At 43.3% G+C, this 22,795-nt stretch overlaps 1 protein-coding gene across 2 annotated transcripts in view; it reads right to left on the reverse strand.

Annotated features, from left to right (window-relative positions):
* Positions 1–22,795, reverse strand: part of LOC126187538 (alpha-1,3-mannosyl-glycoprotein 4-beta-N-acetylglucosaminyltransferase A) — an 875,060-nt gene that overhangs the window by 265,013 nt on the left and 587,252 nt on the right. For both annotated transcript variants that reach the window (XM_049928685.1, XM_049928684.1), the window contains one exon: positions 13,172–13,343. In XM_049928685.1, coding sequence (XP_049784642.1) covers positions 13,172–13,271 — 100 coding nt within the window. In that variant the 5' untranslated portion in view covers positions 13,272–13,343. The remainder of the gene's footprint in view (positions 1–13,171; positions 13,344–22,795) is intronic.

Genomic DNA, 22,795 nt, shown 5'->3' on the forward strand with positions numbered 1-22,795 from the left:
CAGAAGTTTGAGGCTCTTAACAACATCCTCCGTAAGTTATATGGAACTACCACTGAATGCTCAGCAACCACCCTGCGTTCTTCTGCCTTGGGTTTAGTGCGTTCTCAAGCGTTGAATATTGAGCACCTGCCTGGATGAACAGCAACCATAGGAAGTATTTCGAGGCGTAACTGAATAGTACCATGCGCGTAATATCTGCCGCTGTCAGATCGACCCCAGTTCAATGGCTTCTGCTGTTAATACGTATTGCGTCACCTGATTCGCGCACGTCAACAGCTCTCATGATTGAATTCAACAAGACCTCCTGGAATCCTAATCTACACACGCATTGGGACGTACCACTTTTAAACTATAAAATGCTTCAATTACGACTTCCTTCTTTGCCTGATGCTTCTTGCTATGTTTTAAACTTTTTTCTGCTAGTTATATGTTCGTATTCACTAAGGATGTAGACCGGGTTAGAAGTTTTTAGAACTTTTTTTATTGACTTATGTTTCGTATTTTTAAGATTTATTCACATGGAGTGAACCATACATCTTAAAACGTGTTAAAACTGCGATTTACTACGTTGGGATATGGTGGATCAGAGAGCTCGAATGCAATCGGTGTAATCATGTAATAGTTATCGACGGATAGTTTTGGATAGTATCACTGGGGGCATTAGTATCAACTAAAATTCTATTTTCAACAAGATTTCTCTTCGTTATATCATTTGTTTATGGAAAACAGTTTAGAAGCAAGTGTTTGCCTCGTGTCTGCTTATCGTATCATTTCGCCTGTTTTTTTTTCTTTTCTTTTTTTTTTCTTTTTTGTTTATAAGTAAAACGTGAATGCCTGAAAATGTCAGACGCATTTATACGGATATAAAAGGCTCGGAAGGTAATCCCAATCGTGCAAAAAACGATTGGTAAGCGTAACTGAGAAAAAGGCCAACTGTTCGGTGCCGAATAAAGGTTTGTTCTACTTCAATATTAAAGAACTCAAGTTGAAACTTCACACGCTTGTTTTTTCGAAACATTTTCCACGTTCGTGGGAGCTGTACCTCATGAAATATACATGCAGTTATATTATACCTTTCGGAAACTTTTTAAGTCGGCGTTTTCTGTTGTACGTAGGATGTTTGCGATACATTTTAGTTTCGAGTTTTGGTGCACGCTTTTAGATTTGTTAAAAACAGTTTTTTGAAATATCCCTACGTACTAAGTTAGTAAATATCAGTTTCAAACCAGTTTCTGAAATTATGCTCTAGGTTGAAAATAGTGGCGTTCAGTGCTCCCACCAACTGTCCTCCCTATCTGCGTCGGTCTTTCATCGATGTGTAGTGTCCTCTCGTTTCAAGTTTTTTTTTTTACTTACATAATACTATCTTGAGGGTGTACAATAAAGTTCTAAAGTCAGTTCTGCAATTTGTTTTTTATTGAAAAGATCACGATTGTCGGTTCCAAAATCGAACTGTTTAAAACAGATCATCGCATCGTTGGATCTTATTCCGTTTTTCATTTGTTTAAAAATAAGAACACTGATTACCTCTGTATTCTTATGTCTGCTAAGTACATGCTTCCTCGCACTTAGAACGCTAGTGCGATTGCTCAACTATTATTGCACGCAATTCGCACTTAACAGCGGTTCCCAGTACCAATTTGACATGTACAATGCACTTACTGTCGTTGCGGATATTTTATTAATTCTGCGAGGAAACGTTTTCATTCAACAATATAAATTAAGATAAGCAATTCTCAGTGCCATTCATTTCATTTTGTGGTTCCTACAGCCCACGTTATAGAATGTTGGGCTCTAGTCCGTATGCGCTAAATATAGTGCCGATTTCATTTTGTGTTCCGTTTGTCATCAACGACGAAACGAGAGTACTAGAACGAAAATATTTCTTACCTCGCTAATCGCCTCGACAGAGACTACCGTTGAAAGACAGCATGCAAACCTTCACAATTGTTACATTAATCTTAGTTGAAATACCTGAGGTACTTGAGATTGAACATTACATACACTGTTCGAAAGTATTACGGGAACACGTGAATCAACGTGCGGTATGTTAAATCTGTTTTGATACAAGCGTACCTGTTGTCTTACGGCATGGCTTAAAATCTTTGCTTTCAACGTAGGCAAAAATCAAAATCATTCGCCATTTACTGGCTGTGTTACGCACTACAGTGTCAGCTACCGCCCTCAGAACGCATTGAGCTCCGGCGTCCCAGTGTTTTATAGTGAGATACACAGATGGGTATTGCCATTAACTATAGACCTATTTAACCAGTGTGACATCTTTATGCAGCGTAAGTTTCAAGTGCAGTCTGTTTGATCCAACAAGAATGGACTTTCGAGGGTGTTGCTGCAGACGCCAATGCCTCTCCATGTGTCATCCAAAGGTTGTGAATAACCTATATGGCTGTCCGCCCCCGGTAGCTGAGTGGTCAGCGCGACAGACTGTCAATCCAAAGGGCCCGGGTTCGATTCCCGGCTGGGTCGGAGATTTTCTCTGCTCAGGGACTGGGTGTTGTGTTGTCCTAATCGTCATCATTTCATCCCCATCGATGCGCAAGTCGCCTAAGTGGCGTCAAATCGAAAGACTTGCACCAGGCGAACGGTCTACCCGACGGGAGGCCCTCGTCACACGACATTTCATTTCATTACCTACATGGCTGACGCATTACATCCCCACGCGAAGACCGGTATCTGACCGTCCCTGCGTTGCAGCGTCGAACGAATACCGCCAGAGCACTGCAGGACCATCTCAGAAGGACCACTGGAGCCGCTTTGTCTGATCAGATTGTAATGAACAAGTTACGAGAAAGGACCCTACGACCCAGACTTCAAATACCCCTTGACACAACATCTTCAGCTCGCTTTCAATTCTGCCGTTTCCATGTCAACGGACAGCTTCGTCAATGCCGAAACGTGCTATTAAGAGACGAGCCCAGGCATCCTCCAAAACGATGTGATGGCCGTCTTCGTGTCCAGAGAGCCTTGGTGAGAGGTACCTTCCAAATGTTGTCCAGGGTATCCACGGATTCGGCGAAGGTTCTGTGATGGTGCGGGGAGGCACCTTTGTTAGCAGCCGGACAGAAACTTCCGTTACCCATTGTCGGCTTACCGCCAGGCGGTACATCGAAATGATCCTACTGGACAATATTGTGACTGCTGCATACGGTGGTGGTCGTCCTGAGTTCCTTCTAATGCCACGGCCTACGTGGCGGGCGTCGCCAGGGATGTCTTGTGTGGCCTGGACATTGAAGTAATGGAATGGCCGGCTATGAGTCCCCATCGTGCATATATTTGACGCGCTTGACAGATGTGTTCGTGGTCGTCCTGTTCCGTCACAGACACTACAAGAACTCACGCGGATTCCCATTGAAGTATGGGAACGGATACGAAAGGGTGACGTCTGTAGACTTATACGAGGAGGAAGCCGGCCGTGCTCTTTCCAAGGAATCATCCAGGCACATGTCTTAAGCGATTCAGTGTAATCACGGAAAACCTAAATCAGGATGGCCGGACAGGGGATTGAAATGAGGTTCTCCCGAATGCGAGTCCAGTGTGTTAACCACTGCGCTACCCCTCTCGATAGACTTATACGAAGCATGCCAATTAGGTGCTAGGCGGTGCTACTACTGAAGCTCTGGAAGTCCAATGACAAGCACCCAGAACGACGGGATGAATGTTTCCACTTCGTTTTCGACGCCTGTCGGACATTTCACTTTTTGATACTAAAGGACCGAAGACTTTTTGTTGTGTACTTACTTTTTGAATATAAAGGTGTAATTTGCTAACATGCCCATTCCTCATTTTTGCTTTATAGAGAACGGCAGACGCCCAAAGTCATGTTCCCCTAGTTGTTTTGAGCAATGTATCTTTAAAATTTTCAACGGACATCACACTCAAACATGGTTGCCAGAGGCTTTAAAACTAAGAACGGAGAGGTCGGCGGTAAGTAGTAACAGATATACGCCTGCTTATCGTCATCTCGGGAGCTAAGCTCCACGGTACGTCTTACCTACCACGCGAGACCTGCACTACACTGATAAGGTAAACATCACACCCCCTTCACATTTAGTGGTAAGATGGCCTAGTGAACACAGATTAAGGGGCTCCGGAACGCCCTATACTTGCAATGTTAAAATAACGCTTATAAATTACATCTTTCCTTTACAAAGTATTTGAGGTAGGAAGTTGAACTTTTTACAGATTATTTATTGGAATATTGGCTACAACTTAACACAGGGATTTTACAAAATTTTAGTTCAGTTATTATAGATTTTTTTCAATTGTAATGAAAATTCACAACATCTTTTTTGCAATTTTTTATTTATATATTCAAAAATATACAGTTTTTTGGAAAAAGGCCGAGTTAAATTATGCAGAAGGTACTGTGTAACATTTACTGAAAGTTTGAAACAAATGTTTGGAAGATCCTTAGAAAACATGTAATTAGTATGAGAAAATAAAAGTTTTGGGAATCGAGCGACAAAGATTGGATTAACTTTTTAGTGCATTCCAGGTCCATAGGATGGATTATCTTCATCCTCTGCAAACTCCTCCTCCAGCTTCCTCTTGTTCCTCCTCCTGTTTACTCTTGCTTGTATTTCTAGAATCTTTACAGCCCTGTCTGCAGCCCGAAGGCGTTCCTTGTCTAAAGCAAGCATCGCTCGTACCATGATAGAACCTATCTTCATTCCCATATTTCTAAATACCTTGCACCTTACAATGTTGCCATCATTGAAAGTCGCAACAAAAAAAATGGCTCTGAGCACTATGGTACTTAACATCTGTGGTCATCAGTCCCCTAGAACTTAGAATTACTTAAACCTAACTAACCTAAGGACATCACACACATCCATGCCCGAGGCAGGATTCGAACCTGCGACCGTAGCAGTCGCGCGGTTCCGGACTGCGCGCCGAGAACCGCTAGACCACCGCAGCCGGCGAAAGTCGCAACAGCAACGTTACTTTTACTCATTATTATACTTCAACAAAACAGAGACTCAAGAAACAGAATTAATTACGAATATTTTCGAGATAACGACAGAGTAAATAAACATGAAACAATCGACAATCACACCAGCTATATATATTGAACCATCACAGGTTAGCCACAACACATACTTTATCTCACATCACTAAAATGTACCTGATGAACACGGACGTTAATAATAACACCATTTGACAGCAGTTTAACAGCGCCACAGTGGGTCACGCCTATGTAGAACACATTTCAAAAAAAATTTAAAAATAGTTGTAGTCTTCGGAATTGAATAAATTATATATCTATTAAAAGGTAATAGTCTGCAGATTCAGAAAACGCAAAAAAGTAAACATTGAACTTTTCATGATTTTGAGCCTTTCCGGAGCCCCCTAAGCATGATAACAGGAACTTCGGATAAAAGCAAAATAGCAACAGTGATCGGTCGAAGGACGAAAAACGCAATGTAGAGCAGCCTAAAAGAGCAACGGCGTCGTGGTTAAGTGGTCACGGCCTGCCGGTGTGGCTAAGCGGTTCTAGGCGCTTCGGTCTGGAACCGCGGACCGCTACGGTCGCAGGTTCGAATCCTGCCTCTGGCATGGATGTGTGTGATGTCCTAGGTTAGTTAGGTTCAAGTAGTTCTAAGTTCTAGGGAACTGATGACCTCAGATATTAAGTCCCATAGTGCTCAGAGCCATTTGAACCATTTTTTAAGTGGTCACGGTGTTGGACTGTGACGCGGATGAGCTGCCTTCCAAACACAGTCGTGCCATTTATTTTTATTTAATTCATTTCGCAATATTATGAATCGTCCTTCCGACCATTGAAATATTTGTTCCCTTTCTGTAGTGCTGGCATTTGTCATTCTATACATTGGTTATAGAATGAGTCATGAGGTGAGAATACGTTACCGTTGCAAGTAGACGTGGTGAACAGTGTGAGCAGGCAGATACCACACAGGCGTCTCACAGAAATGAAAGCAACAAATAAACGGGTGTAAACTATGTTACAACAAAGGAGTAACAGAGTCAAAATTTCCAAAGCGGAACGCAACTTCAAAAAAGTTGAAAACATTTGTTTTGGTTCAAATGGCTCGGAGCACTATGGGGCTCAACTGCTGTGGTCATAAGTCCCCTAGAACTTAGAACTACTTAAACCTAACTAACCTACGGACAGCACACAACACCCAGCCATCACGAGGCAGAGAAAATCCCTGACCCCGCCGGGAATCGAACCCGGGAACCCGGGCGTGGGAAGCGAGAACGCTACCGCACGACCACGAGATGCGGGCCATTTGTTTTGACAGAGCACAGAGACACTGATTGTGGAACTGTACGATTCATTTGTTGCAGCTTATGTGGCAAACGATTACGTTTTCATCATTTCTTTGGGAGTGATCACATTCACATGAACACCTAAATCGGGCAATGAGGCATATTTCACTTACCAGGCGTGCAAATTAGGAGCGCCGGGAAGAGATTCGTATCATGTGACGCACTTACTGTCACTAATGCCGTGTATGATACATCAGACGTGTTTTCCGCTGGAGGATTCCGTTGACTTGTCGCTTTTTCATGAAAACCACTTCCTTTCGGCTGGTAAAAGAGTAGTTGTACAGAATCAACTGTCATTATAGGTCCCTTCCTTACACCTCGCTGTTGCAAAACGGACTTTACATCACGACACAGACAATTGTGGATACTGCGAACAGCGGGGAAAAAATGGGCACGAGGGAGATTTGAACACGGCTCGCTTGTTTGGCAGTCAAACACTGTCACCATTGTTCTCGGACCGTTCACTGTTTCTATTTTGCTTTTTTTTCACAGCTCTGTACAACTTCTTCCTGTTTTCATGCTTTATTTATGTTCAGGTTTTGACGGGCTGTCCACTATGCCCTCTTACCACAAAATCTGAGGAAGGGTGCATTGGGAGTTTCCCTTACGCCGTCGGCACACGGACCGAGCATCCCGCATCCTAATGTTGAGCGTCGAGGGTGCCGAGTTTCTGACGTCATAGCGTGGAATAGCACGTTCGGGAGTCTTTCCGAACGTGCAGAGCAATATCTGGCATGTCATATATTCTGGGCGTGAGTCTGAGCGTTGACCAATGAGATGGCACAACGAGCGCCTCTTACGTCACACGCACGCCGTCTCCCTTCAGTACAGAGTTTTGAGGCGCCATGTTGGCATTCATTTCAAGCCTACATGTACATATGCCGTTTCTGAGCACCAGCAAATTGATAATCACTGGAAAACCCGTTAACTGTGTGATTCGTTCCAATAAAATAACGTTTTCGTGGCAAAAGAATTATTGGAACTTGCGTATTATGAGCGTAGGCTATTTGAAGGCAGCGTCACACTAAAGATCCACCCAAAACGCATTGTTATTGGTACAATTTGTTATAATTAAATTTCAATTAGTAACATATCTACGATTAAGGTTTTCAGCAAGGGGCAACATACTATGATTAGCCTCTAGTGCTGCTGTACGTTTAGCCTAGGCCGGCACGGTAGCTCAGCGTGTTCGGCCAGAGAGCTGGTTGGCCCCTGTAATAAAAAGACTGAATGAATGAATCAACAACGAACTTGAACGGATGGTACATGACGTCCGCATCGACAAAACAACGAACAACAACGAACAAAATGAGAAAAAGCGTAATGACTAGCATCGCGGATTTTAAATAAGTTGTTTATTGTGGCGGTGGTTCGCGTCTTGACGTTTCCAAATTTTTTCTTATCATTCGCGTTTTTATTAGGTTCTGGTACTTAATTATTAGCATAAGTATATACTATAATATTAGAGGGGTGCCTTTGTTCGATTCGCTTAATCAACAGGACAGCTTGCGCTACTTGTATAAAGATATTTTGCTCCTTTTTCTTTTACGCTTCTGGGTAGATTCTGCTACTGGGTAGAAACAGTGATCAAGTAAGACTGACCATGGGGTTTTACTAAAATGTGGGAATGATGAAATAATGTTTATCTTATGCGGGGAAGTATTCCAAATTTGTACCGCACTGTTTGTAATTGAACTTTTTGTATAAGCCTGTGTCCTTATTGATTGGAGATGGTACTTTCCTTTTCGTGGACTATGGAGGAAACGTGCGCTTTAATAGAGCTAACGTGGGAATTTTACGCGCGCCCGTTGAGTAAACAGTGTGATTTACGAAGTAGAAACGTCCCTCAACTGCCGCTGGAGTGGGTTGCGATCGCTTATACCACGTTGGGGCCCACGTACCGTATGCACAAGTCGCATCGCTCCTGAGCGTTCAGCAGCACGTTGAACTCGGCACGCTCAACGTTGAGGTTCGACAGCAGGGTCCGTGTGCCGACGGCTTTATAAATATGATCGGAACGGGCGCTGGCAGGTGGGAAGACGGACTAAAAGTCAAACAGCTCGTAAATGCGGAGCTCCACGCCAAACTACGTCACATTCTCAACGGTCGGATTCGAGCATACCACGGTAAATAATGAATAAACAATTAGTTTCTATATTCGAGACAGCACAAGAAGTTCCCTGACAGCTTGTAGCGCTGTTGCCAGCTTTAAGGTGCTGAACTCCAGATGCTGCAGCCGAGACAGTAGCCTCCTACAGAGCTATGACAACAATGAAGTTGCCATAGAGACGTTTACATAATCGCGTTACGTGATTCGTTGAGAAAGGCGCGCGAACACGCCGCTCCCAGTCCACTGCAACTATCAGGGACCTTACTTAACCCTCCCGTTACCAACCTTTTTCACACCTCTTTCAGACCAAGCGGGGTATCTGGACTACCCCAAAAGAGTTTTGTGTTTTATTGTAGTGATTCTCAGATTTCGTTATTTCCATTGAAAGGGTTTATTTAGTATTGAAAAACAGCTTTTCAGGTTATTAGAAGTATTTATCAGATCACAGAGACAAAGAACAAAAAAAATTTATATCTTTCACTAAATTCAGTACTCAACGAGCAGAAAATTAATGATATATGTACCTTAACAGTCACTGCAGTAAAATAACAACACTTTTTCGAACTTTTCAGTCAAGTACATTTTTGCACTGCATGCACTTCACTGTAACAGTTTCTTCTCTGTGTATGTTACAAACAGGTTTCTTGCACGTTACACAGAATCTTGTTTTTACGATCTTCGTTTCTCTTGCAATCCTGACATCGTTGTGGCGTTGGTAACTTGGAACACTGGGGCTGGATCACTGCTGTAGGAATTGCAATACCGCAAGCTTTCAGTGCTTCTTGTACATCTTTATGAAGACCGTTGATATTTTTGGCTCTTTCTCCCATGTTGCCTTTGCTGAGTCCAAATGCCAGTTCAGTCATGAAGAGTTTACGTCGGCTTCGGTTATTCTTCTGCCATTCAGGAAATCTTTGAGTGTACAGAATATATGCATTCAGTGCAGCAATATCTATCATTTCCATGAAGATTTAGTAGCCACCGCCTCGTTTCTGTAACACAACTGTATTCTCTTGTCTTTTGTCCCTATTATTTACAGCATCTTTGGTTTTGTTGTAGTGCAGTATGATTTCGGGTTTGTGTTGACTTTCTTCACCACTCACTTGTGTCTCATTATGCTGAGTAGAGAGTAGTATTACTGCCTTTCCCTTCTTTGGAACATAGTAAACTAGGGTCAAGTCATTTGTGAAACCAAACATTGAAGAGTGAACTTCTCTCTTTCTGTTTGGCAAGAATTCCTTTGGAATCTCTCTTATTGGAACGCAAGGTACCCACCAGTGTCGTTTTTCGTTTTAGTATCTTTTTTTCACCAGTTCTCCATTCGTTTTAGTAGTTCAGCAGCCAATGGAAAACGTGAAAAAATTATCAGTAGTTACACTATGACCGTTATTCAGAAATGGTTCCATCAGGTCCAAAACAACTCTGTCCTTGATTCACTTCCGGAGTATTGTCCACCATTCCTGTGTAACTTTGGATCCGTAATAAGTAAGATGTCTTATCAGCACAAACCCAAATTTTAATGCCATACTTGCCAGGCTTGCTCTTCATATAGACCCTAAAAGGGCGGTTTCCTCGGTACGTTGCTAATCGTTCATCAGTGGTCACGTATTCATAAGGATAGAAATTCTTGCATAATTTAGATTGAAATTTATCGAACACTACCCTGATGGCTTGTAGCTTGTCCGTCGTTTCTTCAATTATCTGTACTCTTGTGTGTCTGTTGTCAAATTGCAAGAATACCAGTATAGACAAAATTCGGTTTCTTGACATGGCAGCAGAAAAGAATGGTTCCCGAAAAGCAACATTACCACCCCACAGATCCGAAGCACTTGTGCGATGTCCATGAGTTCGACCAACTGCTATTAGAATACAGCGTACACTTCACTTGCATTTGTGGTGTCACCGCCAGACACCACACTTGCTAGGTGGTAGCCTTTAAATCGGCCCGGTCCGTTAGTATACGCCGGACCCACGTGTCGCCACTATCAGTGATTGCAGACCGAGCGCCGCCACACGGCAGGTCTAGTCTAGAGAGACTCCCTAGCACTCGCCCCAGTTGTACAGCCAACTTTGCTAGCGATGGTTCACTGTCTACATACGCTCTCATTTACAGAGACGATGGTTTAGGATAGCCTTCAGCTACGTCATTTTCTACGACCTAGCAAGGCGCCATATTCCGTAATTAGAATGAATTCTGAACAGACAATATTGTGAAGCATGTACCGTAAAGACCGACGTTCATCGTTAATGAATTAAAGTTATGTATCAAATTAATTACGTCCGCTTTCTGAATTCTAATTCCTTGTCATGTTCCAGACCTCACGTCAGTATAGTTCTTCCCTCCTAACGCCAGCCTGCATGAGCTAAAACGCGTGCATTTCGGCCTCCTCCAGGAACACAGTGTTGGCTCTTCTGCCAACACAACAGCATTTATATCTCTCCATGTCGTTTTGTTCGAAGAATGAGCTGCGTTCCACGAAGGAATTACTCGTTTGGCTTCCCTGTTCGTTTCTTCTACAAAAATGCTCACGATTTCCGTTGAGATAAATAATAAAAATTACTTATTGTTTTGATTGTTTTTCCATCATTCACTGGGCCAGGTGTTACGTTCAAAATGTTGCTACGTCGACGCCGCCCACTTTTTGGTGGTTCACTGGAAAATTGTAGTCCACTCCTAGAAACAAACAAATCATCATCTTTTTCGACTTGTCCATTATAATTAAGGCCTGTTCTTCGAATTTCTCCATAAAGAACTGTTTAAGTGTTGTTTGACGACCACATACTTCAAGTGGAATGAACAGTTTTATGAGCAAACGGATGGCGTGGCTAGGGGAAGCCCCCTAAGTCCCGTAATTGCAAACTTCTTTATGGAGAAATTCGAAGAACAGGCCTTAGGTACTGCCAGCAAAAAAACCAAATGTATGGTTCCGATACGTGGATGACACGTTTGTGCTGTGGAGACATGGTAGGGAGGAACTAAGCCGGTTCCACGAACATCTGAAGAGTATAAACTCAAGAATTCAGTTTACAATGGAGGAGGTGGTAGACGGCAAGTTACATTTCCTCGATGTGCTTGTTTTTAGAAACGAAAATGGTAGTTTGGGCCACTCAGTATACCGCAAACCCACGCACACGGACCGTTATTTGCACCGGGATTCGAACCAACACCCACATCAGAAGCGGGTTGTTATCAAGACGTTAGCGGACAGAGCTAGAAATATTTGTGAACCTGAGTTGCTCGACGCTGAGATGGAACATCTCCACAATGCACTAATGCAGAACGGATATTCGTCCGCCGAAATAAAACGTGCGTTGAGGCAGCCACGCAGAAATCATACTGACGTACAGGCTACTGCAAAATCTAAGGTTTTGCTGCCGTTTGTTAAAAATGTAACGGAAAGAATAGGGAGGATCTTGACGAAGCGGAATATTACCGTAATTTACAAGCCCACCAGGAAGATACAGGAATACCTTAAGCCTGCCAAGGACGCTCGTAAACCACTGGAAAAAGCTGGAGTGTATAGGATCCCATGCAGCTGTGGTGATGTTTATGTGGGTACCACTAAAAGAACTGTTTCTAAACGTTTGGAAGAGCATAAGGGAAATTGCAGAAGAGGAGAACGGAACGATCAGCTGTTGCTGAGCATGCTTTCCAGCCAGGGAACCACAATATTCATTTCGAGGAGACGCAAGTACTAGCGGCCAGAAGCGGATATTACGAAAGGCTCTACAGGGAGGCAATCGAAATCGCTAAACACCCAAATAATTTCAACCGAAATGAGGAGGGAATGAAATTAAACGGTATATGGATGCCGGTGTTAAAGAAGATGTGTACCACCCGCCCACTACTGGGTGATGGCTACGGCGATCGACGACGACGGACGGCGGCCAATTGCACTGACGTTTTCAAAACACGTGACGTCATGCCGCAGCGCGGGAGCGCGCGGACACGGAATTTAGCGGCAGTCAGTAGCGAACCAGTGGGTGTGTTGGACCTTCCATTGAGCTACGGACCCCCTTGAAGATGTCTCCCGCAGTCGGAGACGAAACGTTGGGAATCGACACAGAATTCATCAACCGACCACGGCATGACAGCCCGGATAATTATAATGGACATGATATTTCCGGCCGTGAAAGTCTACATTTTAGTATCTTTTTCGACTTGTTCACGTGAATGTGTAGTGTCTTCTGATATTTCATCATCAGCTTCATCTGATGCTATGATATGGTCTTTGTGAAGAGGTTTCATACATTCATTCAGTTCATTATCAATGTCCCATTCATTTTCATTGTCACTGACATCAGAATTGTATAGAAGTTCCATAATCTTTTCGCTAGAAAGTCCTTTGGACATTCTTACTTGCAGATGAATGTGTAATGTCAGCTCAACAGTGAACGTCAAATTGAACTCAACAATAGTAACCAGCAACAAAAACATTGGATCTATGGCAAAACTCAACAAAGATGATGAATGACAGATGTATTTCCCAAAGTCTTCTTTTTCTACAAATAAAATAAGACGTTTCATACCAAGTGGGGTAGTCTCACAATCCCACCAATCAATGACTTGAATAACAATGATAGAGCCAAAAAAATTAGTCGTGACTGTGAATTCAACGTCAATCATTTTAGTACATAGTCATGAAACCACATGCATATGGCCCGTCAGATAACATTATTATAAGTGAACCTGAGGTAGTCAGAACACCCCGCCTGGTACTGCGATGCTTAAGCCGGCTCGGTTGTACTGACCTGGTCCGGAGACGAGGACGAGCAGCGAGCAGGGCACGAGCAGCAGCCCGGCGAGCAGCAGCAGGCACTGGCGCCTGCGCGCCGCCCACCACACCACCATGGCCGCCCGCCGACCGTCACACGCGGCCACCCTGCCGGCCGCCGCCCACCGCCGCCGCCGACACCATGCTGCCTGCCACACACACAACACTGCATATGTACTGTACACTCCACGGCGGTGGTTACTTTCAAGCAACAACGACACTTACTCTTAACTGTGAACTTACACGAAGCGAAAGATGTATCACTCGTGTGGTAAAAAAAAGAAGGTCGACGCATCACGAAGAACTTATCCGAATAGGAGGGAAATCGATAGATGTGATGCACATGTACAGACAAATGAGTACAATTTACTCGAGACAAAGAGCTTTTGAGATTTATCAAGTCAATAACGGTCCACCCCTGGCCTTTATACAAACAGTTACTCGGCTCCGCATTGATTGACAGTTGTTGGATGATGTCCTCAGTGATTTCGTGCCAAATTCTGTCCAAATGACACGTTAGGTCGTCAAAAATCCTGAGGTGGTCGGAGGGTCCTGCGCTTAAAGCTCCAAATGTTCTCGTTTAGGGACAGATCCGGCGACCTTGGGGGCCAAGGTAGGATTCTGCGAGAATGAACCCAAGCAACAGGAACTTCAGCTGTGTGCGGTCGGGCATTATCTTGCTGAAATGTAAGCCCGGAATGGCTTCTCATGGGGGGCAACAAACCGGGGCGTAGAATATCGTCTACTTACTGCTGTGCTGTAGGGTGCCGCAGATGACAACCAAACGGGTCCCACTCCTAGAATCGGGCCGTTTGGTGAGCGACGGTCTCTGGTGTCTCAACGCTGCTCGGGAAGTCTCCAACAGTTCTTCGGCCTAGAATCTCATTTAGTGGACTAAAACCGTCGTCAGTGACGAGTCGCACTTCGAACTGAGCCCCGATGGCCCACGAAGACGTGTCTAGACGCCACGGACAGCAGTGGGATACCAATCTATCACCTGCAGTAAGACCTAACAACCAGAAATAATGGTCTAGGGGCTACTTTTCATTTCATAGCAGGATCACTTTGGTTCTCAACCGCGGCACCCTACAGCATGCGGTGAGTCTACTGATATTCTGCGGCCCATTTTGTTGCCCTTCATGGCAAGCCGTCCTGGGCTTACATTTTAGCAAGATAATGCTCGCCCACACACAGCGAGCGTTTCTACTGCGTGTCTTCCTACTTGCCAAACACTATCCTAGCCAGTAAGGTCACTGGATCTCTCTCCAATTGATAAAATTTGGTGCTCCAGATTTTGACGATCTAACGCGCCAGTTGGACAGAATTTGGTATGATACTCCTTAAGAAGACACCCAACAACTATAAATGCCAAGCCGAATAACTTGTATAAGGGCCAGATGTGGAGCAATATGTTATCTACTTGTTCAGTTTGTGAAGTTCTCCTGATTAACTCATCCGTTTTTCTGAAATTGTAATCATTTGTTTGTACACGTCCACGACATCTACCGATTTCTGTCCCATTCGGATAATCCCTTCGTAGGGCGACTTTTCTTTTGGCTTAGAATGTATTTTAGCCTAACAGTTGGTACCAGTTTCAATGTTTGCTGAAGTTCTGGACCCACGAACGACTATTTCAGTTCAGTATTTCACTCGAGTTAGTCTAATTCATCGCCCCTGGGGTTTTATTCCTTTAATGAGTCGCCTATCACTAGAGGTCATTTTCGTTTACACATCAAGGACAAAATTGTGTGTGGTGTGATTTCTGTCTGCTCAGCTTGGCACCTAAAGGGTGGAAGTGATGTTATAGTGACTACCCTTTTTTTCGAGAAAATCAAAATATAGAAACAAAACGTAGGGAAACTCAATAGACTTTACTACAGTCCACGTCACATACGAAGACTATAGTTTTCAGTCGTTGTGTGCATCCCCTTTATTATCCGCTGCCAGCCTATAAGATTCATCCTCTTTCAGAGCGGCTAGCCCCGAATTACGGCTACAGAGCGACAATCTCTCTCCTGCAGCCTGCCCTGCTGCCACAGTCCGCGACAATGCAGTTTTATACAAAGAGCAATCGAATTGTTTCATCAACTATGTTTTTGTGTCAGTGTACCCGTAAACAAGTAATTGCAATTTCCAAATAAATGTCCGGTGACCGCAAGCAAGCCAGGGGATTATTTCTCACTTTTTCAAATGTGAATGTGGAAGCTGGGCTACTATTCTTGACATTCAGAAGATACATGAACGGAATGCAGAATCATGGGGTGCCGGCAAAGAAAGTGTCCAGCAAATTGTGAATGGAAGTGTCAGAGTTGTAGAAACGTCAGGAAATACTGGTTTAGTGTCGCCAGAAAAGGACAGAAATCCCGAAAAACTTAACACAAATGTATTGTTTTGAAAAGGATGTTTTAAGACGCTCCGCATTTGAAATGCATATAAATGGTGAAAATCTGATGTCACAAAGACTTGTTATACATATGCGTGAGATGCTTGGCTTCGAAAGCAGCGTTTCGTCAATGCAAATGATTTTACGAGACATTGCTTTCAAATGTGTTTAAAGTGATAATGGAAGTAAGATTTTGATCAGAAAAAATGACGTAGCTGCAGCACGACAGGTCGGAGAAAGGTGCACGAAGTAAGGGAAGAAGGTTGAGCAACAGCGTATTACCTTGATGAAATATGGGTGAATCGGAATTATTCCAGGAAAAGCTGCTGCAAACTTATGATGGTACTGGTGGTTTTATGATTCCCGTAGAAAAAGGTTCTCGGATAATCAATCTGCATGCTGGTTCTTCTGGTTTTGTTCCTGAGAGCAAATTTGTCATCAGGTGTAAGAAAGAACAGTAGTGACTATCAGAAATAAACGCTCTCACTTTCAATAAGCGGTTTACTGAAGAATTCTTCCCATACCTTGTTGCGAGGTCAGCCAGTGTAATGAAAGTCGGCCACCATCATGTATTCAGATGAAACACCAAGCACAAACACCAGGAAAGCGGATATTGTGCTCTGGCTTAAAAATAAATAAAAATATTCCGCGCGGTATAGACCCGACTCGTTGCGACGCGAGCAGGTCGTTAATTTATGCAAGTCACGCGACAGAACGGACGCACTTGGCTGACTAGCACGTAAGTGTGGTCACACAGCTTTGCCTTTACTCCCGTAAAGGCTCTATGTGGCGGAAAAGAACGAAACATTCAGGACAGCAGACAGAGAACCGCTTACGCACGAAGCAATATTCAGCATCACCCCTTCAGCGTGGGCAAGGATGTGTGGCACGCTGGAAACCTTCAGGTAGAAGGACTGATAGGGAGGTGACGAAGCATAGCGATATGCCTTGAACCTGTCGTCGGAAGTTTAAAATCAGATAGTTCGGACACAGATTCAGAGCAGTGACGATGGTATTACGATGTAAAATAGAGAACAAAGTAAGTTAACAGCAGTTCTCGGCTTTGAAGACTCATAGGTTAAAAAAAGTTTAACAACATATCAGTTGTATAAATACTATGTGAGAACTTCCTAGGGAATTTTTATGCGAAGAAGTATCCAGACATTCAGTTGCTATAATTTCCAACAGATTGCCTAGGAAAAGCAGCTAGCTATTTAGTTGTGAAATCTAAACTTTCCCAGCGTGTACTATGCTCCAATAACTCGCCAGAATGGGACCGGATCAATTCGTCTAAAGCTCCGATATTTCGACAGGAACCCCATGTCATTTTCGAGGCCCGAATTTTATATGTCGGGAAGTACCAGGGAGAATTACCTGTCGAGATATTTGAGTTTGTCGACGTTATCGGACAGCATTCCGCCGAGATATTCGAAGATGAGTAATAGTTTACTTGTTGCATGGCTAATAGATATAGTGTCTTTTTACAGCCTAAAGGGTTCGTTTACACTTGCAATGCTCTTCGGCAGCAAAGAATACAACGTACCAGCCATTTTTTGCTATCGTTTCGGCCTGCTATGGACCACGAAGATTTTTATCTCTTCCCTGATTGGGTTTTCCTCTTTTGCCAGTAGATTTTCATTTTGGTTGACCATTTTCAGGCAGGACGTGGAACTGGCGTAGTAAGCGAAATAAAGTTTAGTAATTTTGACTTTTTCTCTGAAAACTTCTCGATTCTGAATGTCATCAAATGAAATTTCAGCTTCCCGTAAATATTTTTTAACTTGGCTCGCCCGTTGTGAATAGGATTTTGTTTTTGAAATTGGTGAATGTATGCGATGAGTAAGTCTTTGCGGGTTCACTCTTTCCAGATGACCAAAAAATTCTCCGCTTCCTCATGCTGGTAACAATGTCTTCTGTATGTTCGTATAACCCACAGTTGCGTCTTCGGCGGAAATCTCAGTTTTCTTTGATAGGGCCAAGGATTTTCCTCAAAATTTCCCGGTCTTATTTCAAGTTTTCGTAGTGGTCCTTTCTTCGTCATGTTTAAAAATTCTGATGCATACAAAGCTGACGGTCTAATTATGGTGTTATAATGACAAAGATTTAGGTTTAAAGACAGGCTTTTGCTTTTGTATAAGTCTTTGCACAGATGAGAAGCACCTTCTAGTTTAGAACACCTACTTTCTACAGCTGCATTTTCTGAATCGTCAGATGTAATTATTTCTCCAAGATATTTAAGTTTCTTGGACTACTTGATTTTCTCTTGTATTTCAATATGAGGAGGAGCGTGTTTGATGTTTGTGATGAATTCAGTTTTGTTAAATGCTATTTTTAGGTCAGTCTTAGCAGCAATTGATTGTACGCTGGACACTTTAACCTTAGCCATTTACACTATGATCTTTATATTAGTCTTTGCTAGAAGTAATTCTTTTTTACACACACACACACACACACACACACACACACACACACACTTATTTCAGTTTGTGTCTGAAGTTAATTTTGTTGCCTATTTTGTATTTACCTAAAACACATTTCGAATCACACTAAAATGAGAAATATTTTAATCAGTTTCGATGACTTTGTCGTTAAATAATCGTCGTCTTAAAAATTGTACCTCACGTGGTCAAAAAGCTGTGTCAGCTGTTCTTGCCTTCCGACATGAGCCGGTTTGTCGTGGAGCAGGAGACGCAACTTCGTCAACACGTCCCATACACACGCCCGATCGAAATCTGTTTGAAAATTTATTACTATCCTCCTAGATCGAACGTATAATACGATGTACCATAGGCAAACGAACCTCGTTGTTGTCCACAGCAACACGGTTCGGCAACGCGAACTTTGCCCGTTCTCTGGCGCCGCGCTTGCGCAAACGTCACCCCCTCCACGCTTCCCTATCGTTCCGCCTCTGCGCGGAAGCGCCTCAACACGCATACTAAAGTGAGCAAAGCTAAACCTTAGCGGATGACCTTGTCTAATGTCTTGGGGTCAATTCTCTATACTCTTAAGAACCGAGAGACTAGGCAAACTGTTGTTCAAACATTCCAAAAGACGCACATTTATTTGCTCTAGAAAATATACCCTTACAAACACATCAAAAATTTTCTACAACACGGTCAATTGCATTTTTATACTTTGTATATCGTTTGCTTGCTGTGCGCCAAATAGCATCAAATATTTTCCTCTTCAGAAAATTTTGACTTTTCCAATGCTGAAATAATTTTCATTAAAACACGTGCATCTATTTACGTTCTTATTTATGCATAGTGTAGACTACTACTCTGTCAAACGTAGATAGCTTTCTGCTGAAGATATTTCGTCTCTTGAATGAGAACACTAGTTGCATGAGAACCCTAGTAGAGAAAATATCAGGGCAATGTACAATCTTTCGTGTGTGTCACGAATACAAAGCAAACACCACCAAGATCAAGAAGTCGTGAAAGCACACAATCCGTAACAGAAGTGAGCTCGGCCAGAACACATTCAATTTCCGGTATTACAGACGCCCCCGTAGTCCTTTGTTTCTGCGCATGCGCAGCGTGCTCTGAAATGAACTATTATAGATCATTTGACGTTATACACACCCTAGCAACGTGGTTGCTGATTTACAAGGAAGGCACTAAAGACGCACGTACTTCGAGTATTCCATTTTGATCAGAGTCTCTCGTGTAAAACGGGTTTAATAGATAAAGCAGCAGAATACATCACCTACAGGCAACCTTGAGTATTTCCGATACATAATTCCACGCTTAGGGATAGTAAACCCGTCCTCCCACGGAACGAGGGAGCTAACATTGACGTAGACGTTGAAGGGACATCCGACCTCAAGAGAGATTTGCGATCTCAGCGCTCTCCAGCGGTGGTTGTCGACTTTATTTGGCTCGCAAACCAACAGTTTCCTTACGAAAACTGACGTGCGTCAAACAGCTGCTTAACTCTTAGCGATTGTCAAAGAGCGGAGAAAATCAATACGAAGATTCTAGACTTTTCGATGGCTTGAGCAGCGAATTGCTGGTAGAAACACACTACATATGCTGTACAACGACCTGATAGACTATTGGAATTTATTCGTTAACTCAATCGAATTCTCACCCCACTTTCCGTTTTAAATGTAATACAATTAAGCCACAGTGACTAATTTCAGTCTGCGCGTGTATAACAATCCATACTCTCGATGTTGCACTAAATATTAACGCAGTGAAATAGCTAAAGGTAGACTTCCACGGCCATTGTTAATAAATTGTGGGCTGTTGACCGCATTGCCAATACATGAAATTGTCCGATATTTCGGCCACTATTACAAGTGGCCTTCCTCAGGGCTTTGTGCTGTGCTGACTGCTGAATGAGAAAAACTTTAGATGTTATATAGTAGCGGGCGAAGCTGTTTACGTCATTTGTTAGAGTACTTTATAAGAGGAGTGGTGGTAGGCGTTATTTATTGGCCTTTTCATTATTCCTTGTCACTGGTGGATCAAGACGTGTATTACTTCTTGGCATTGGTGGAAACAGGTTACTCAGATAAATGGAAACACCAATTAAACACGTTTTTATCCACCAATGACAAGGGATAATACAAGGGTTGGAACTTTAATAGTGGCAACTATTTATTTACAGCTCGTACAAAATAGATACGTGTTTCAAAGTTTTACTGACCTTCAAAGTAGTCACCAGCATTGTGTATAACCCGTTGCCAGCGATGTGCAAGTCGTAGGATACTCTTAGCAGTGCCAATTGTGTTGACAGTTTGAGCGGCGCGGGCTATTGCCCGACGAATTTGTAGTTAATGTCAAAGTTTTTCCTTCAGTTTAGAAATCGAATTGAACTCACGAGGGCTTAAGTCAGGGAAGTGCAGTAGGTGGTTTAGCACTTTTAGCAGCCGCATCAGTCAAACAAATCAGTAACAGCTTGCACTGTACGTACTTGAGCATTGTCCTGCAAAATGATGTCTGTACTCTGGTAGTAGGTTGTGTTCCAAAACTGAACAGCATAGGGACGGACGTGATGACCTGACCATTTTGCAGGAAAATGATCAAGCACGTACAGTGCAAGCTGTTACTGATTTGTTCGACTGATGGGGCTGCTAAGTGCTACACCACCTACTACACTCCCCTGACTTAAGCACTCGTGAGTTCAACTAGACTTCTAAACTGAAGTAAACACTTGACGGCATTCGCTTCAGAACTGCTACAAATTCGTCGGGCAATAGACCGCGCCGCTCGAACTGTTAACACAACTGGCACTTCTAAGAGTATCCTACGACTTCCACATCGCTGACAACGGGTTATACACAATGCTGATGACTACTTTGAAGGGCAATAAAACTTTGAAACACGTATCTATTTTGTACGAGCTGTAAATAAATAGTTGCCACTATTAAAGTTCCAATCCTCGTATAAAAACCACTAAAGAACGCGTAACACCCCTCCTACTATCTCTAATTGCCCTATAAAATTACGTTAACAGATTCACCGCTACTATGTAACATCTGAAGTCTCTCTCATTCAGCGTTCAGCTCAGCACAAAGCCCTGAGGAAGACCATATGCAACAGTGACAGAAACGTCGGACAACACTGAAATAACGTACTCCATCAAGGATTTGAAGACAGATTGGTTTCATAATTTCATCCCAATAGAAGAGATTTTTTGAAACTGATTACCATCATTCCAAAAAGATATTTACCGGCAAAATAAAAACCAGAGCCAGTCCATAGACCCAGAGATAGGTATATATATTTTAGAGAAAGTTTCGTAATAGCAATAATTTTCAGTGTGTAACTTAAGTTTACTTTTTGACAAAGAGTGGCAGCTACTTTAGGATTTCTGGCCGCTGGGGAGACATGTCATTTGCAACAACGGTCGCAGCAGACACACTATTTATAATAAATTACATCGACTTTTGAGATAATGTTTCTATTAAATGAATTAGAAAAACCTATAATCTCATAGAAAACAAGAAGGTGGAAAAAATTAGGAGACAATTCTGAACTCGCGAAGCTATCAGCTGCTCTAAAGCATCGATATAGGTACTAGGCCTCCGTATATGGTACACATTGTCAAAACTAACTACAAGTATCATTATTTGATATTTAATGTGCAAATTGTACCAAAATAACGCGCTTCTAACAGATCGTTATTGTGCTGTAACACTGAAACGGTATATTTCCGCGGCAGACAAGCTTTAGCACTAAAATGAACTATAGCAAACCTTTACCTACTGATATGTAGTTGCCCATCGTCTCACTAAAAAAAATCTCAGCTAAAACGACGCGTATTCCAAAGATCCTCAATTTGTTGATGCTTTGAAACAGCTTATTCAATATTCTTTCCAGGTACACTATGAAAAAGAAAACCCACCAAATAAATATGACTGCTCCTGTGTTCCGCTTGCGACGTGAAACGATGTCGCATCTCATTGGCCACGTCCCTCTCCGCGAGGCAAACCTCACCACACGTCAGATTATTTCACATTGCACAGTGTAGTGGAACGCTGAATTCCGCACTGTGACACCGGCAGATGTTCGTCCACGTGCGTTTTCACGTCCCGTGAGACGACGGATTTAGGGCCAGAAACATAAACAAGACACAGGAAGTATCCTTATAAGATTGATAAAACATTTTTCAGATTATCACGTACACCATATGAACAAGTTGGTTGGTGGCGTGAGGGGTATTAACGCTTTGAAGACCAAACCCCAAAAAAGACCGCGCCCGAATATACACTCCTGCAAATGGAAAAAAGAACACATTGACACCGGTGTGTCAGACCCACCATACTTGCTCCGGACACTGCGAGAGGGCTGTACAAGCAATGATCACACGCACGGCACAGTGGACACGTCAGGAACCGCGGTGTTGGCCGTCGAATGGCGCTAGCTGCGCAGCATTTGTGCACCGCCGCCGTCAGTGTCAGCCAGTTTGCCGTGGCATACGGAGCTCCATCGCAGTCTTTAACACTGGTAGCATGCCGCGACAGCGTGGACGTGAACCGTATGTGCAGTTGACGGACTTTGAGCGAGGGCGTATAGTGGGCATGCGGGAGGCCGGGTGGACGTACCGCCGAATTGCTCAACACGTGGGGCGTGAGGTCTCCACAGTACATCGATGTTGTCGCCAGTGGTCGGCGGAAGGTGCACGTGCCCGTCGACCTGGGACCGGACCGCAGCGACGCACGGATGCACGCCAAGACCGTAGGATCCTACGCAGTGCCGTAGGGGACCG

Source organism: Schistocerca cancellata, chromosome 5 (assembly GCF_023864275.1).
Source record: "Schistocerca cancellata isolate TAMUIC-IGC-003103 chromosome 5, iqSchCanc2.1, whole genome shotgun sequence".
NCBI lineage: Eukaryota > Metazoa > Arthropoda > Insecta > Orthoptera > Acrididae > Schistocerca > Schistocerca cancellata.